The sequence below is a fragment of the Tamandua tetradactyla genome, chromosome 8, assembly GCF_023851605.1.
Source record: "Tamandua tetradactyla isolate mTamTet1 chromosome 8, mTamTet1.pri, whole genome shotgun sequence".
Taxonomy (NCBI): Eukaryota; Metazoa; Chordata; class Mammalia; order Pilosa; family Myrmecophagidae; genus Tamandua; species Tamandua tetradactyla.
The window spans coordinates 19772888-19791811 of record NC_135334.1 but is presented as its reverse complement, the minus strand read 5'-3'; the positions used below and the strand labels follow the sequence as shown (position 1 = coordinate 19791811).

General features: G+C 44.6%; 1 protein-coding gene across 1 annotated transcript in view; it reads left to right on the top strand.

Annotated features, from left to right (window-relative positions):
- The window catches only part of GRIK4 (glutamate ionotropic receptor kainate type subunit 4), a 437909-nt gene that overhangs the window by 290819 nt on the left and 128166 nt on the right, over positions 1–18924 (top strand). The window contains exon 8 of the mRNA XM_077112649.1: positions 1123–1176. Coding sequence (XP_076968764.1) covers positions 1123–1176 — 54 coding nt within the window. The remainder of the gene's footprint in view (positions 1–1122; positions 1177–18924) is intronic.

The window sequence follows — 18924 nt, the reverse complement described above, 5'->3', positions numbered from 1 at the left end:
GCACCTCAATAGTTGCAACTAAAATGGTTTCCTGGTGGCCTGAGGCTGCAGGAGGCTTTATGAAAATTAAGCAGACTGTCAGGAGGGATGAGGTTTGGGGAGACCTGCACTCCTTATTTACTCAATCTGCTTGTTGGCTGCTATTGTACCTGTCACACTCTGAGACAGGCATGTTGACAGGGGAGGTTATTTAGGGGTATTAAAATGAGTGCAAAGATCAGACAGAAGGGAGACTGTTCTGTAGCAATTCTCAACTGTGGGATGCGGCCACACTGGTGCGCTATGATCACCAACTTGTTTACTCACCACTAATAAAGGACCAACGCTTACATATTGTTCCCTGCACTAGTGCTGATTCAAGAATACACTTATGAGCCTCACCTGCATTCTGGCAGCCTTTCTTGAGTAGGCAGGTGAGGGGTGGTGTTCATTTGGGACTTGCCTCCAACCTACAGACTCTCCTATCTGTGTCACAGCTCCTGAGAGAGCTATATCCGTTGACTCATCAATAGCCCTAGAAACATCAAGGGGTAGTAGGGTTTGGCTGAAAACACTGAAATTAGACTGCCTGGCTTACATTTCATCGTGACTATTTATGACATGTGCTACATGCTAGCCTGTGTATGTCAGTTTTCTCACTGGGTAATGGCCTGGGAATAATAAGGCCTATCTCATAACCCGTGTGGAAGGCTTTTGTGGGGCCTAGCCGGTCCTGGTCAGTGCATAAAAGTTAGCCATTGTTATTGATAACAGTCATGGTGATAATAAATTACTATGGTCTGTTCTATTTGCTTCATTTGTTTCCCTTAAAGTCTTTCTGAATTCCAAACGATCTGGTTATGTCCATGGGAGTTTGTTATGCAAGAAAACATCAGCTACAATGAATGGCACTGCAGGGGTGGGGAGTGGGATGGAGGTGGAGAGACCCTGCTTTAAAGGCCAGTGTTTTGTCCACCATCCTCCAAGTTCAAGGGCAGTGGAAGAACCAATCAAGACATTCTGCTCTGCATGGTGCCCAAGGGTAGAGGGTCCCACAAATGGCAGACCCTTAAGGCCCTCGCTGTCATCTGCTTCAAGGAGTTTTTGGTACTCTTCTCTAATCTCCTTCTCTTCCCTCTGCAGGCTGCTGAACTGGGGATGGTGTCAGCCTATTACACATATATCTTCACTAATCTGGTAAGACATTCTTCACAGTTCACTTTCCTTGGCATGGCGAGTGTCATTAATCCAGGTTGGGGGGTTATGACGGCATGAGGCCCAGTAGATGAAGAGTGGGGGAGAGGGGAGCAGAGGAGCAGCAGCAGCCAGCAAAGCAGTGTCCTGAGAACCTGGAGTCCAAGGAGGATCCACCGGGATCCTCCTTCCAATATTTCTTAACCTTGGGAGATTGCAAATGTTGGGATGGGGTCTAAAGCCTCCATTCAAATGCTACTTAGTGCTAATTGCTCTGTGAACCTGCCTTCTCCATAGATCTTACTACTGGTCTGCAGTCCAGTCTCTCTGTCTCTCCTTTACATCACCAGCCCTACCATGCTAACTCAGAGGAAGGAAAGCTAGGCACAAAAAGCTTGCAGGCCTTGCAGTGTGATAATTGGATGTTCCTTTAGAGACCATCTTAAGCAACCCTTATTTTGCAGATGAATAAAACCAAGGTTTGTAGAAATTATCATGCCAGATTTGAGTCCTGGCTTTGCCACATAGCATGGGTGTGACCCTTAGCAATCACTGAGCTTTGGCTTCCTTAACTATATAATGGTGTTAAGAACAGATATTTCATGGAGTTACTGTAACTTTGAAATGATGTCATTTGATCTATGTGGAAGCATTTTGAAATTATAAAGCATTAAGCAACATGAAAGGTTATGGTGCTGTATAACACCCACTTGTCAACTAGAAAGGACCTCAGAAAACAGGTTTATTTTTTTAAGTTTTTCAAACTTCTTATTTTGAGATAATTATAGATTCTCAGGAAGTTTGCATAAACAGTACAGAGAGGTTCCATGTACCCTTCACCCAGTTTTTCTCAATGGTTGTATGTAACATAATTATAGCTCCGTGTCAAAACAAGGACATCAAACTATCAGATCTACCAAAAACTATCCCATGAGTAGATCTGTGTAACTACCACTGTAATCAAGATATAGAGCCCCCTTTATGCTCTCCCCGAGACTTCCTCCCCACCATCTCTAAACCCTGACAACGATTAACCTGCTCATTATTTCTGTTATTTTGTCATCTCATGAATAATATATAAATGCAATCATACATGTGTGCAACCTGTAAGATTAGCTTTCTTTTCACTCAGTATAATCCCCTTGAGATTCATCTAAGTTTTTGCAAGTATCAATGGTTTGTACCTTTTTATTGCCAAGTAGTAGTGTTCCATGTTATGGCTGCAGCATGATTTGTTTAACCATTCACCGATTGAGAGACATGCTGGTTATTTCATTTTTGGCTATTGCAAATAGAACTGTAAGGAACAATCATTCAGTGAACAGGTTTATTATATTTTAAAAATGCATGAGATACCAAGACCACTCAACTAGGGCACTGTTCATCTAAACCTGCCTTTGAGTGCTACCTATGTAATAGGTGCTGGGGTGGGTGTTAGGAATTGCAGAATGAATAAGAAACTAAACCTGCCTTGGAAAAACTCAGAGAACTTATTATAGTCTAAAGTGGCAAAATGTATATTAGACATGTGCACAAAATGTTCAAGGCTTCATAACACAGAGGAAAGTGCCATTTTCTCAGCTTTGGGCAGCAAGAAAAACATTACTGAGGAAAGACCCCTTACACTATGCCCTGAAAGACTGGAAGGGTTTTTCTAGACAAGCGAGGAAGGGAAGAGCTTTCCAAGGAAGAGAACAGTGTATCCACAGACTTGGAATTGGGAAAGAGCATGGCATGTCCAGGAAACAGTGGGTCCCTCTAAACTTATGGACTGCTTCAGTAATGTGCGGGCCAGTTGGTTATTATTCATTTATCTATTTACATCCAGCCTTGAAAGTAACCTGTTTAGAGGATTAATTGCAGGTAGCAAATTAGTGAAAGAGACTTAATAAATTAGGGAGCAGGATTCAACCTCATAGATTTGAATCTTCAACTTTAAAAAGAAAAAGGTAACCCAGAAGTTAAGACTTCTTGGTCCAGATATGCAGTAGAGTAACTTAGGAGACCACATAGTCTGCCTCTCTGAACTTAGGGACCTGATCTCCTGAATGCCCCACAAGGTTTAAGAGATGCCTGCCTAAATTAGAGACTAACTTGGACTCTGTGTTCCCTATTCCTTTCCAGCTATAGGCCTCTATGAATATCCTTTCCTTTGTGCTGATGTGGAACTTTTAGCTCTGAGCATGCTGTAGTCCTTGCTCTGAGAGTTGGAAAAACCTTAGAGAAATCCACTGTAATCTCTTTTCATTTAGGGATTCTCTCCACAACAGACTAGCCAGAGAGTCACCCATGACCATATAATGGCCATCTGCCACTATAAAACTGCTTGCTCCACTGTTGGTAATATTTGAGGTCATCTTTTTATTGAAGTCTAGAAAGACACATAAATTATATGTGCTCACCTTAATGAACTTTCTCCATGTGCACACCTGTACAAGCAGCACCCAGATCCAGAAATAGATAATCATTAGCAACTCAGAAGCCCCCCACCAACCCCCCCACACCCACACACAGTGTCCCCTCTGGGTCACTACTCCTCAAAATGCAAAACAGAAGGAACTCCTTAACTTATTTATTTTCCCTACCTAACTCTGCTGCTGTAAATCAGAGCATTAACATGTAAAGGGGGAGAAAATGATTAGGCTATGCCAAGAGCAATGCAAAAGCATTTGCTAAAAGTAAGAAGGCATCTGGGGTAGCCTGGGCAAGTTGGCAGAAGAGTAAAGAGAAATTAAAGTGCACGTGTGTTCCATTTGGTGAGCCTGGAAGAAAGGCAAAAGGCAAGCCAGAGGCTGCCTGCATTACTCCAGCCTGCCTGGACACTTACTCCATTAGGCAGCCACATTGGTAGAAGAGGAAGGAGCTGGGCAGCTAGAGTCACTAGTGATTTATGGTTGGAAGGAAGCCAGCCATTCGGAATGTGAGTTCCATGGCAATAACCAGAATGAGGTGGAGTTGCTCCGCTTGGAGATTTTTGAAGAGACTGCATCACCCACACTGCATACCACCTCCACCACCCCATCCGGGAATTATGATTATGATAATGCTATCTAGTGGAAAAAGTAATTGGCCCGTGAAATCAACAGACCCAGGTTCAAGTCTCCACTCTGACTTTTACTCTGGGCAACTAACATTGACTCTCTGAACCCCATCTTTCTTGATTTAAAATGAGGGTAATAAAACCTCACAAGGTTGCTGTGAGGTTGTTGGGTTTTTCTATAAGTGAAAATGCATTTTATATTGCAAAGCCATATATGCTTCTAAGGCATTGTAGTTTTATATAGCATCGTGATACTTTCCACTTTGAAAAAGCTTTTCTGCTTCTCAGGTGGGCATGGAATGAGATAAGCTCTGGGAGCATGCCTCTGTAGGAGAGTTCATTGAACCTGGAATTGACAGGACTCATGTTTTTAAGTTTACAGAAAAGTAACTGTATGGCTGATACTGATTGAATAATAGGCAAGCAAGAGGGAGCACAGCCATTGTAAAAATCAGACAGTGAAAGAATATTCTGGAAGCTTCTCTTTAGCTCTCTTTAGCCTTGGCTTTCTAAAAAGGATGGATCTGCACTAAGAATGAAGAGTGAATGAGTGACTGCTTTTAGGTTCACTCTCCAGCCCAGGTTCAGTTGGAGTCTTGGATCTCAGCACAAGGGGCTACCAACAGCGTGAAGTAAGTTACCTTTTGTGCCTTTGCAGCCCCTTCCTCTCAAATACAGATACCCCTGGGCTTTAATTCATCTTTATTCTTTCTCTGAATTCCTCAGTGACCCCTACCAGGTTCCATCTCTCTGAATTGTGCCACAGTGATTCAGCAGGTGTTCAGATCAGCCTTTTGAGAGCTATCTCAATGACCTGGAAAGGCACAGGCCTCGACACAGGGTAGTTCTGACTTAGCACTCTCCTTTGACAGCTACTAGCTGTGTGATCCTCCTTGGTTGCTTAAGCTTTCTGAAATTCAATGCCCTCATACGTAAGTGGACACTAGTAACACTTGTCTCATGAGATAATATATAGAAAGTTACTGGCTCCCAATAAAGAGTTTTGTAAAGAGAAGTTATTTCTTTTAAGAAGTCTTGTGTGTGTTTCTTATGGGCTAAAAGCAAAGAGAGGTCTTTATTTTGCTGCACGGTCCTTAATGGCCTGTACAAATGACTCCTAAAATGCAATTTTATTTCCAGAGAATGACTAGAACCCAGTAACTTGGTTTGTACCTGACTGAGTTGGCCATTGTAGGATTTATTTGTGCCAATAATTACTGAGCAGTCAACCAAGTTGCCATACCTCAGTCCTATCCTGCCTTAAGGAGGCTGATAGATTTAGGGCATCTGTCATAAATGAATTAGCTTGACTGCTCTGGATTTGATCTGTTGATTACCAACTCACAAGAGTTGGGACAAAAATATCCATCAAACTCCTACACTATATCAATTCCTTTGACCCTATAGAAACACAGTTTCTTTTCTGTCAGTGTTTGGCTGGCCAGGAGAGTGAGCCTGACAACCCTGGGACTTGAGTGACAGAGGTGACACATGCAAGGATAGCACTGAAGCCGGGCTAGCAGCATCATGCAGCTGTCTCAGGCAGAGCCAGGGAAGAAACTGGAGAGGTCCTGGGAAGAGCCACGTTCTCTGAGTCCAGGAAGCCAGGCCTCTGTCACTCTGGAAGCCAGGCTTGAGTGACAGGGGATATACAAGCAGTGGAGTGTCAAGACTGAGAGGGACACTTCAGTGTATAGGGACAGATCCTCTCCAGGACAGAGGTAGATGACAGTGACAGAAGATTTGTAGATGTTGAAAGCACACAGTCACAGGAACAGAGAACAAATATCTAGGTCTTTTATTTATGTATTTCCAAAAGAGATTTGGTGTCAGAGTTTGGACCTTTGATCAGTGAAACAGCTTCTTGCCCTTGCTTCTTATTCTTATGGGTCAGGAATCACTCCCAAAGAGCAAACCTCAGATCAACAAGTGCAATGGGCCTCTGAAGACACACCTGGCTAAGGTGAGATGCAGGGATTCAAATCACAAGAGCTTGAGTGGTAAATTGAGAACCAGGCTGTACATTTGGTCAGAGGTCAGCACACGGAGAGGAACCATGAGAAAGTAAGTCCTGATGGGTAGACCAAGGGATCAAGCATCCAGGCCAAAATGAGATGTACCAAATAAGGACAAAGAAAAGAAAAGAAGCCTAGTGTGTGGAGTCACGAAAGACATGGATACATGAGGAACCTGAAGAGATGCTTCCTGCCTTCATCCAGAGGTGTTTCCTATTTTCTGTTGAGAGTTTTCAAACTGAAGGAAGCAATACCCCGTGGCTGAAGTTGAGAGTCCTGTTGATTAAGAAGGTTTTCAATGTAAGGGAGGCTGGGAAATGCAGTTAGCTGTGTGCCTGGGGAGGAGAGGAAATGGGTTTGGTGATCAGCTAGCCAACTCTGCCACATTATCAAATTATTAATCATCATCACCATTCCTTCTTGTATGCTAGAAAGACAATTAGTGTCCTGAGCCCTGGCTTGTCGGTTTAGGAGCTATCTGATCCCATTAGTGGAGATTAGCAGAAGACCCCACTGATGTTACCTCCTTTATAACTCAAGAGGCTTCAGGTGCTCTTAGTCAAATGGGCTGCTGGCCTAACAGTCCTGTCTAGGGTTTCCAAGTGGAGCATCATAGAACAGTTATAGATTCCCTGTACTTGGGCCACTCTTTAATGTGGAAGGAATTCCTGTCCTCCATTTGGCCTCCATATATGGCTGGTGAAATTGTTGTTCCACAAAACTGATGGAAGTTTGGATAGAGATGTGAAGAATTAAGGGCCTTTGGGCAAAGCCCAGTCCAAGGCTGAGACAAAAGAGACGGTTGATGCCCATCTGCAGAAAAGAGGTGAAGGAGGAAGCTCAATTTGAGCTAATAAATATGGAGGGATTATCCAGCTACTAATGAGCCCAGGGAGATTTGCAATAGAAAATAATAGAAAAAGATAAAATCTCTTTCTGCCTAATAGAAAAGGATAAAATCACCCTGATCTATTGTCTGAAAGTAGAGATGGGCCAAAGGAGGGAGCTGCCTTGGCTGGGAGAACTGTTGAGATTTAAGGATAAAGGTCAGAAGTCATGAAAGAGTCAATGAAAGGCAGATAATAATTGGGCCCTGGAAGCAGGAGCCAGTGCCGTTGGGCTGCGACCAGCACTGCAAGCAGCAGTGACCATGGCTGGATGCCGTGACCACCACCTCATCACCAGGCTCCCGGGCAGGGCCCGAGTGCTCTGTTCAGGACGCCATCACCACCCTGGAGGGCAGGCTGCCATTTGTCAGATGTATATTAAGGCAGTGGGAACATCACAGTTTCTTCCTTGGGGAATCTAGAGAGGAGCCAAGTTCTGAAGTGCCATGTTGGTATAGAATCTGGGGGAAGGGTGACACCAGTGATGGCTTGTCATACAGAGGTCAGAACCCTGGAGCAGCAGTGACGCACTTATGACTTCTAGCTCCAGCCCTGCCACAACTAGTTGTGTTAATGAGATGGTTAATTTTATGGTGTCCAGTTATTTGGTCAAACATTGGCCTAGATGATGCTATGGAGGTATTCTGTAGATGGGGTTAGCATCAACAAGCAGTTGACCTTGAGTAAAGGAGATCCACAGTGGATGGGTCTCATCCAGTCAGAGGTCTTAAGAGCAAGAACTGAGGGTCCCAGGGATCAGACAAATTTTTGCCTCAAGATTACACCTTCATTCCTTCCAGAATTCCCAGCCTGTGGCCTTCCCCATAGAATTCGGATTTGCCATCTCCCACAACTGTGTGAGGAAATTCCTTATAACATTACCTCATATATCCCATAGGTTCTATTTCTCTGAAGAACCATGACTGATACAGTTACATAATAATTGCAGTCGTTAATATTTACTGAATACTTTCCACATGCAAGCCTCTGTAGTAAGTACTTCATATTTATCTTTTCATTTAAACTTTGCAATGACCTAGCAGTAGAGGCATTCTTAGCCCATTTTAGAGACAGCTGAGCCTCATCAAGCTGCGGTACCTTCCACCAGGTAGTGGATCCAGATCGGGAACCCAGGTAATTAGCTCTTACCCACTCACTCTACAACCTTTATTCATCCAGGCAAGCCATGTCTCTTCTCTGAGCTTCACATTCTTTATCTGTAAATTACAAGGTGATCTCTAGGATCTTCCTCATCCCTGGGGTCCTTTAGTCCTCACAGTGTTGGGACATGATGATTCGTGAGGCCCTTGGGCTGGGAATGTTCCCTAGAGAGAGAAGAGAATGACCCATCAGGGTTGGAGGACCCACACAGCCCTTGGAATCAGTTTCTAATCACCTAATAGTGTCTCAGATTCCCAAATTACAGCCAGGTCAAGCCCTACAAAAGAAACCCTTTCCTGGCCCAGTCTCCATCTTGTTTGGGCAAGACGGAGATTTATGATAATAAGCAGCCAATCTTTTTCCTTTGGGTTCATTTTATTGTCAAGTAGACCTGAGCCTGTATTTATGTTTCTAGAAGTTTATCAAAGAGTTTAGCCATCAGTAATTGAAATTGCTACATTTATTACTGAAAGGGGAGCCAGGGGAGACAGAGTAGGAAGAAGCAGTTGATTCCAGGAGGAAGTGAGAGTGCCTACCACCCACTCTTGCTCTCCTTTCTTTGGTGAACCAACACTTCTCATCTTTTGCTTCTTCTTAAGTGTCATTTCCTCAAAAAAGTCTTCCCTAGTATGCCCCCCTAAGAAAAGCCATGTTTTAATATAAATCCCATTTCATAAAGGTAGAATAATCTCTATTCAATACTGTATGTTTGAAACTGTAATGAGATCATCTCACTGGAGATGTGATTTAGTCAAGAATGGTTGTTAAACTGGATTAGGGGATGACATGTCTCCACCCATTTGGGTGGGTCTTGATTAGTTTATTGGAGTCCTATAAAAGAGGAAATATTTTGGAGAATGAGAGATTCAGAGAGAGCAGAGAATGCTGCAGCACCATGAAGCAGAGAGTCCACCAGCCAGCGACCTTTGGAGATGAAGAAGGAAAACGCCTCCCGGGGAGCTTCATGAAACCGGAAACCAGGAGAGGAAGCTAGCAGAAGATGCCGTATTCGCCATGTGCCCTTCCAGCCAAGAGAGAAACTGTGACTGTGTTCGCCATGTGCCTTCTCACTTGAGAGAGAGACCCTGAACTTCATCGGCCTTCTTGAACCAAGGTATCTTTCCCTGGATCCCTTTGATTGGACATTTCTATAGACTTGTTGTAATTGGGACATTTTCTCAGCCTTAGAACTGTGAACTAGCAACTCATTAAATTCCCCCTTTTAAAAGCAAAAAAAAAAAAAAAAAAAAAAAGTCTTTCCTGACACCCAGACCAGGTTGAATCCCCTGTTGTACACTCTCACAGCATACTGTGTTCATATTTCATAGCACTCATCTTGACTGGGCATTCCTTCTATATCTGATCCCTCCACCTGACTTTGAGCTTGAGAAAGGCAATACCAAGCCTCTTTTGTCTACCACTGCAACCCCAGTGGTAGCCTAGTGCCTGGCACACAGTAGGTGCTTAATGAATATTTATTGGTAAATTAATGAAGCAATTCATAACATTGTAGAGTTCCTGGACTGGGAGGGCTGGTCAGGTGAGGTAGCTCATCTCCTTGCCCATCTGACTAATCCTTTAAACACAAAGGAACCCCATGGGTGATGTGTGGTTCAGCCATGGAGAGCTGGGCCCAGTCTCCTTGTTTCCCAGATTGCCTTGGCACTTTCACAGCCCACATGGCAACTCTACTCATTCTAGAATGCCCTTCTTCCCTTTCTGGGCTGGACAGGTTTGAAATAAAGGGCGGAGGGGGAGGGGTGAATGGCCATGAAGGATGGAGTTTAGTTCCAAGAGACTAGGTTTCAGGAGGCTCTTCTGTGTGAGGGCAGCGTCAAAACCCAAGGCCCAGGGTTGGCACCAACAATGACCATCAAGGTAAAAAGTGGGAGTGCACTAATTGCAAGGACAGTCGGGCTGGTTGTGCTAAATGGCCTCTCTGTCACCAAGGGCTGCTTCCTTAACTGGCCATCCCATGCCTAGGTCAGCCTTTCTCAAGTCATCTCTTTGGGTCAGCACCTGGCACCCAACTCCTGAAGCCAGAATCAAGGATCTTAGAAACAATGCATCTCCTTCAGGAAGGTCGTTATGAAATTACCTGGCCTACCCTTTGCTCCCAGGGCTTGGATGAGCCTCATTATTGTTTTTCCTTTTTGTTTATTATTGACAAAACATAACAACATACAAACATGAACATTCTTAACATATGGACATTCTGTTCTTGGTATATAATCAATGACTCACAATATCATCACATAGTTGTATATTCATCACCATGATCATTTCTTAGAACATTTGCATCACTCCAGAAAAAGAAATAAAAAGAAAAAACTCATGCATTTCACACCCCTTACCCCTCCCTCTCATTGACCATCTACCCTATACATTTTAACCTTTGTTCCTCATTCCTGTTTTAACACAGAGATTGGCAACATGGTTTAATGGAAGCAGCAAGGGCTCAGATTAGAGAAGACTTAGGTTTCAATCTGGGAACTTCACATATTTTAGATGTACATGTGGCAACTTAAACTTTCAGAGTCTCAGTTTTCCCATTTTTATAATGGGGATAATAATGTTTACCCCATAACATCATTTTGGAAGAACATGGAAAATTTTTATACTCAGGAGGCTGCTAGTAAGTATTATTTCCCTTCCCTTCCCTCCCATCCCCCTCTCCCTGTTGAATATTTCCATCCTTAGACCTCATTTCTTGATTTACTGCCTCTAGCTTCCCAAAACTCCAAAGGTGTTATCAGAAACATTTCAAAATTGGACTCCCACCTAGTTGGAACTTCAGTCCTTCACTGAAGACACACCATGCTATGTGCACATGCACACACACACACACACACACACAAACACATGTGCACTTGCACACACGCGTACATGCACACACGTGCATGCACACAGGCACCTACACACATATGCAGCCAACCAGTGGCTACAATCTATCAGTCGGACAGCTTTCTAGTGCCACGGCAATTGATTCTAAAGTGTAGTTTATTGTAAAATTATTAAGAAAATATATATATTTCAGTTTTATTGAGCTTTTTAGGAGTGCCACTCTGCATAATACAGCACACTTTGGTGAATAAATATGTTTTTAGTGGAACTGGGAAAAGAGTAATGGAGTGAAAACTCCCCAGGTGTCCATTGAGCTTCCCAGGAAGCACCCCCACCAAGTGCAAACTTGGGTAGGTGGCAGGTCTGCTGTGATTGATGTCTCCTGGGCATACATGAGCACAACAAGGTCTGTAGGAGTAGCTACCACTCTAAAGAGCTGTGTTTTCTGGAACTACACACCTTCCTCTACCTGATTCTCTGAACTAGGTTTCTGGTAAAGAGGGAAGTAATCAAAGGAGAAATGAAAGGGAGAACAGAAGGGACTTCAGGATTGACTGAAGCATCATTACTTCCATTTGCATTTGGGGAAACTGAGGCTGACAGCTTGAAGCCCGTTGGCCCAAGTTATAGAATTATAAAGTGATTATCCAGCCATGACTGAACCACTTACCTATGGAAAATCTTGAAATAAACTATACTTATTTATCAAATATTTGTTAAGTGCCTACAGCATGCAAGAGAATGCAAGAAGTATGATGTGGTCCAGTGTGATGATTTGGAGAATTCTTGGTTAAGCAGAGGAGAAAGGCAACATAATAAATGAAGTAGTAGACGCCCAGAGAAAGGAATATTTCATTCTTCCATGGGAGCTTGGGAAAGATTTACAGATATGGCTTCTGTTGAATCATGTATTGAAGGATGGAGAGTGTATGTGGACAGAGCTAAGTTAGGGCCTGAGAAAGCATCTGATGAGTGAGCTCTAGTCTGCCAAACCAGGAGTTGGCCCTTGCCCCATATCATAAAGGAGGCTGAGCCTGGACTGGAGGACTGGCCCCTTCTCTACTATTCCCTAGCTGGAGGGCCTTCTAACCCTGAGAAACCTCCTCCTGGAGGAGCAGTGCTGCCTGGGAGGACTGTGGCAGCCATTGACAGATGTGTAGGACACAGTGGACACAGGTATAAACCATATTCTAAAAAGGCAATGTGGGTAAATCAACTTCTGCTGATGCTCCAGGCAACCTCGGGCTAGCAGGGCTCATTTCTAACACTCTGGCCACCTTTCTAATTGCCAGCCACAACAGCAGCCTCAGAGCTTCTGAAGAGCAGGCACTCCTCCTTCCTCAGCCCTCTGGCCTCTCCCTCCCTATTTCCCCCCTCCTTACTCTAATGGTCCCTGCTGTCTGGACCCTGACCCACTTGAATGAGGCCAATGCCTTGCTTGGCTGGCAAGTCTGTGGCTGGTCACCAAGACTGTTTGGGCACGGGAGAGAGGAAAGAGTCTCAGAGAGGGAATCATCCCTTGGGTAAGCCCAGGTGACCATACAAACCATTCTATGCTGCATAAGAGGCTTCCCCAAGAAATATTCTGTTTGGGTCCCTTCATTTGCCTTCTACCCACTGCAGTTTCATCTGGGACTGACGACTAATCAGTGTATCTGAGAAACAAGAAAGTGAAGCATTGTTGGCAATTATCCTGGAAGAACGACCAGGCACGGGTAACAGGGATGTAGGATTACTGAAACTGGAAATTACCCAATCAGGTTTTTGTCCATCCCAGAGCTTGGAAGGGAGAGGAGAAGCCCAGCACCTCAGCATCACAGCGAGCCTCGTACTCTGGTTATTAAAAGTGAGGCAGGAGTTTCCAAACCCAGTGGGTTCCTAACCAAGTGGAAGCAGGAGATGTGAGAGCAGAATGAGGGCTGCCAGGAAAATCAATAGAAACAGAAGCAGCTTTCAATAGGGGGTGTAGAGACCCTGGTGGAGGCGAAGCAATTCTGCTTTGTGTCGGAGGAACTAATTATCAGACAACTCGTTTGCTGATGTTTGACAAACAGCATGACAGTGAAAATAAGTGACACAGGGCTCCCAGAACTGAGTTTGAGATATTTGTATATCATCCATTCTTATAAACTTGAAACTCACTCCTTGTATCTGCCCCCAACACAACACACACACATGCGTGCGCGCATGCGTGCTCATGGTCTGTCTGTTTGTGTTGGTGATGGGGTGCACCAGACTGTGCACATAAAATAAATCAGATTGAAATGAAGGCTAGACTCTAGGGACCACTGTGGTTCAGTATCTGGAAACATAATGGAAATCTCCTCCTCTGGCAACCCAGACCTTCTGTTCAATAGAGCTTTGGGAGAAAGGGGGACCTGCCGTGACCTCTGTTGCAAGTTTATTGAAGATTCAGAAGTCCCATTAATTTAATGAGCTATTTCTCAGCCTCCCCTTCTGGGTAGCTGTCCAGCCATCCTGTTATCCACAATCAAAGGAATCTGGTAATAGAAAGCCATGCACTTCCATGAGCTGACATTCTGGTGATAGCCGCTGCCTGACTCTGAGTGCGAGCAGTGCACCAGACACCCCACTCAAGATCTATAATCCACAAAATAGCACTACAAAGGTAGGCCTTCGAGTTCTGTAAAGTAGGAACCTAGGCTCAGAGAAGCTTGAGACCTTTGTCTAAGCTTATTCAGTCAGCAAATAGTGAGCCTGAGAATTTACCTTTCACCTCTCATCCCACTTCTTTCCCAATCAAACTGCTCTTCAGGGTTTTTCGCTGCTGCATGGATTTTCTATTGTTGTGTAACACATCACCACAAAGTGAGCGGCTTAGAGCAGTACCGTTCCTTAACCCCAAGTTCTGTAGATCAGAAAGCTGGATTCCCTAGTTAGACTGACATCAGGGAGTTGGCTGGCTGTATGCTCACCTGGAGCTCAGGGTCCACTTCCGACTCATTCCTGTTGTTAGCAGAATTCCGTTCCTTGAGGTTGTAGGACTGAAGTCCCTGTTTCCTTACTGGATGTTGGCGGGGGACTGCTCTCAGCAACTAGAGGCCACTCACAGGTCCTTGTCCCCTGCCTCGTCCAGCTCATCAATGGAGAACTCCCCTCTGGCAAAGGACCCTCAAGCTTCAGTCTTTCTGACATCCTCTAATGCAACCACTGGTAAAATCTCTGCTTTTAAGGGGCTTATACGATTAGGTCAGGCCCACCCAGACAGTTTGCTTAAGGTCAGCTATGCCATAGTGCCTAATAACCTAATCACAGGAGTAAAATTTGTCATATTCACAGCCCTGTGGTTTATGCAGGGAGGGGAGGTGGGACTTCTTGGGAGCCACCTTAGAATCATGCCTACCACATATGCCCACCAGGTAAATGAGTTCATTTCTTTGTCTCCCTCCTACTACCTGGTGAAAGGGTCAGTGAAGTGAGATCTTGGGGCAGGAAATCAGAAGACTGACAGTGTTGATGATCAGCCCCATGTGCTCTCTGCTGGCCCAGGGTGGGGGTCCGGGCAGGGACCACCCCTGGGCTCCTGACAGGGGTCTGCAAACAAGCCCCGGAGAGAAGATTGAAAGCCGGGGTGAAGGGGAAACTGAAGTCACCCGGGGCTGCTGCCGCTACCAGGGTGGCTCCTGGACCTAGGAATTCAGGTCCTGCTGAGAAGAGTGTTTGGCTTTTAATGAATATTCGGAAAGCAGATGGAGACTGAGAATAAAAGACATTATGGTAAATCGCATTATTATTATTATTATTACATTATAAGTGCTATTGTATTACAAGCACCATTAGGAATAGCAAGTGCCGTTATTAGTAAGCAGTCGCGCTTCTCCATCCCCAGCGTCAGGCTCCACTCAGTGTCAGAGGCATCAACGGCCCAATTCATCACTAGCTGAGGCTTCCCCAGCCCTGTCTCTGTAGTGCTGACAGTTGACATTCACAGCCCGGTGGTCAGAAGGATGCCCGCCCGTCCCTCTGCAGCCCCCCTGCCATAACTCATGCTAGACAGCTTCCCCGGGAATCTCAAAGCTGATTTTATCTAGGCCAAGAGGTAAGCCATTCCTGATCATATCATTCTCTTGCTTAAAACCTTTCAGTGGCTCCCCATTACCCTCAGGATAAAGTCCAAAGTCCTTAGCATAATGACTTATGAAGCCTCTGATGAGCTTACCTTTTGGCTATCCATCTATTCCCCGGCACACCCCAACCAGACTGAATGTCTTTGCGGATCCCTGAATTTATCATAAGCTCTTGCTCCTCTGGCCTTTTGCAATACTTATTCTTCTCCCTGGGGAGCTCCTCTTCCCACCTCTTTTGACTAGTTCTTGCTCATCTTTCAGGTCTCAGATTAAGAAAATCAACAAAAGTCTGATAGAAAGGACCACCTTATATGTGCCCAGAATATCCTGTACTTATCACTCTTCAAGCATTTGCCTCTTTCCTTGCATTTCTCCCTATATACTTACTGCACTCTACATACCACTCCCACTATACTTACTGCAGGCACATTGAAGACTGGAATGGGGTTTGCTCATGACTGTCTCTCTGGTGGCTAATGCTCATAGTCTTGTTGAATGAATAAAGGAATGAAAGGGGCTAACAAAAATGCCCAAGAACTGAAAAGCTCTTGTCATGTTCCTTTCCCTTCCTACTATGGGAACCCATCTGAGAGCCTGGTGGCCTGGGTTCTGTCCTGCTTCAGTCACATACCTCCTGAGCGACCTTGAGCAGTTTGCATCAGCAAGATGCCCAGCTCCAAGGTGCAACCCATCGTTTGATCCTGCTGCAGAAGTGAGACAGGGAGAAGCTGCCAGTTGACAGAATCACTCATCTTCCTAGATAGCTCCTTGACCCCCTGTTAAGATGAAGGCTGGACTCCTATTTGCCTAATGCATCCTCCAAGGTGAGGACAGTTGGGTGCCTTGGGTCTCTGCATGCCCGAGGCTGATGAGTTGGGATCTGGGGAGGGAGAAGTCTAGCACCTGGAAGGTAGACAGGAAGTCCGGCCAGTGGTTCCTCTGTGCAGGAGATATCAGAGATAAGGAATCATTGCCTGAGAAAGCAAGCCAGAAAAATAACAGTAGATCTCTGCAGCCTAAGGGGACAGCAAAAATTGCCCACCATTTCTTATGTCAGTTTGACCCACTGAGCTTTCAGTTACACAGTTAATAACTATGTATTTTTCGCCCAGAGAGACAGAACAGTCTTCTAAATACAAGATGAAGATAGGCAGAGCTGCTGGATGCCTTTGAAGTCTTGTTTGTGGACTCATGTTGGGAAAGAGAAGCAGAGAAGGGACAGAGCTCCTGGGAGGAATAGATATGCCTGCTCAGGTCAGGGGGATAAATGAATAAGAAACATGCAGGAAGAGGAATCCAGGAGAGCTGGGAGCTGAGAGATTTAGGATCAAATCTCCCATTAGATAGAATTCACTGACAGGTATGAATTAGCCTCCCAGCTGCTACTTTCTTCAAAGACCAATAGGTCTTTACACAAAAAAGCAATCTCCTAGCCTGCAGAGAGCACAGGCTTTGATGCAGATAAATAGGCAGAGAGGTACCATGGTTAGATGGACTCTAGAGAAAAGGAGAGTAGGTCAGGGGTACCCAGGAGATTCTGGACTCCTGATGGTGCCAAGATTTCCTGGGGAAGGCTAAGAAGGGACTGGTGAGACAAGGGTCAGAGGGCTGGCCTTTTCCATGCCGTGGGTCCCAGGAGAAATGAATGGGCGTATCAATAAAGATGGCCTTGGGCAGTTGAGAGAATCAGGCTGCCCTTGGGTAAGAGGGCAGGACAGTCTGACAGATGTGCCTTCCTAAATTCATTCTGTCCAAGAGCACTGAGTTCTATGTGCAGTGCACTGGGGTAATCACTGATGAGGTAAGTGCATTTGCCTCAAATAGCACCTACTCCTGGGGATGTGAACAAACTCAGGTGATGATAAGTATGCATATGAGGCACAGTGATGGCACATTTGAAGTAGTGGCCAGTTTTGCCTAGCTTGGGTGATTCAGGTTAAGGAGAGGAATGAGAAGAAGGGTAGATAGGGGTCATAGCATGAAAAGACATGCATGCCTAGCTAAGGCCTAGCTAAGGAGTTTATGGAAGGTAGGTCATGATCAGATTTATAGTTTAGAAAGATCCCTCCAGCAATAGCATGGAGAATGAACTTGGAGAAATATAAGATTATAACCAGTTAGTCTGTAGCCCAGGAAAATGCTGATGAGGCTCTGAATTGAGATAAAGGCAATGGGGATGGGGAGTAGGGAATGGATGCAAGAGACAGTAAGAAAGTAAAATGGTCTTGAATGACCATGAATGAGTGCATGAATGAATGAGTAAATGAGATGCAGAGGGTGAGAGGATGTAGGAAGTGGAGGATGAATCCCAAATTCTGGTTTGAATGATAGGTGGCAAATGGTCACTTTCACAGATGGGGAGCAGGGAGGGAATCAGATTGGAGTAGAAAGATAAGAAGGTCAAATTTAAGAGTGGCATCATCTTAAGGATATCTTGCACCATTCTAGCTTTACAATAGTGGGTTAAGAAATTGAAATCTTTTGGTGTTCTCAATACACCTGGAGTGAGCACATTTGAAGTGTCAGTCATTAACAACCTCAGTGAAGGGGCCATGTGTTTATACCAGGTCGCCTGGTGGCATAGCCCAGTACTGAGCACCCAGCAGGGAAACGGAGAATGAATACTGTCGTGTATGCCAAGTACCTGGATCTTAGGCTCATTCTATCTGAACTCCTGAACATCTCAGTTTCTTCTTCCCCCAAAAAGGAACGTGAATATGACATATCTGGTCAACTTCCAAATGTGGATGTGTAGGAACAAAAAAGTGTTCTGTAAACTATGTCGAGCCACATCTAGGAAAATGGTTATGGTTGTTCTACTCAATATTTAATTCATGTTTAATAAATTAATTGAGATTTGGGGGCCATAAGGCTGCCGACGTCCCCTCCCAGGCAGTTAGGGGCCAGGGCTTATCATGGAGCAGAGGGTATAAAAGCCTGAGCCTTGGGTGAAAGCAGGTAAGAAGTATGGCCTGTTTGAAGTGCCACTTGCAAGAGAGTGTTAGAGAATAAGACTTTTCTGGAGTGAAAGGTCTCCAGATAAGGTCAGTCAAAACCTGACAAGGTCTGGGTGGCAGAATTTGGAGAGATTCTCAAGGTCATAGCAGCATCAGGATGGCCCTCCTAGAGGCCGCCTGTGGCCCCAGCAGGAAGGGAGCTGTTGGAGTTCTTGGGCCTCCTCGAACTGAGGGCCTTATGAGGAAGCAGAAGGACAGCCAACTTTGTGGCATGATCTCCTAGGCTATAGGAAGGTCCCTCCCCTGACTTCCTCATTGCCTGTAAAAGAGCCTGAAAGTACATGAAAAATGCATTCCTTGAGTTATTTTATTGTTTTCAATAATAAAACTGGTAACTCAAGGAGTCTGATTCATACTTTCAGTCTACATTTCCTACATAATATCTCTTTTGAGTCTCACAACAAGACTATAAAATATTTCCCCATTTTATAATGAGGAAGTGTGTCTAATTATGTGAGACAAAAATAAAGAGATGAAATTGGGGGGAAAAGGCAAAGATTAGATTTTTGGAATGTGGGATTTCGGAAAGGAAAACTTAGGACAAAACACCAGTAGCATGTAATTTAAAATGTTATAACTCTAAATCTACACCTACATTCCCCAGCAAAATTATTCTCCTAACTACTTAATTAAACCAAAGAGCCAGCTTTTGATTTCATTGATTTTCTCTGGTGCTAGGGCTACAGCAATGAACAAGGC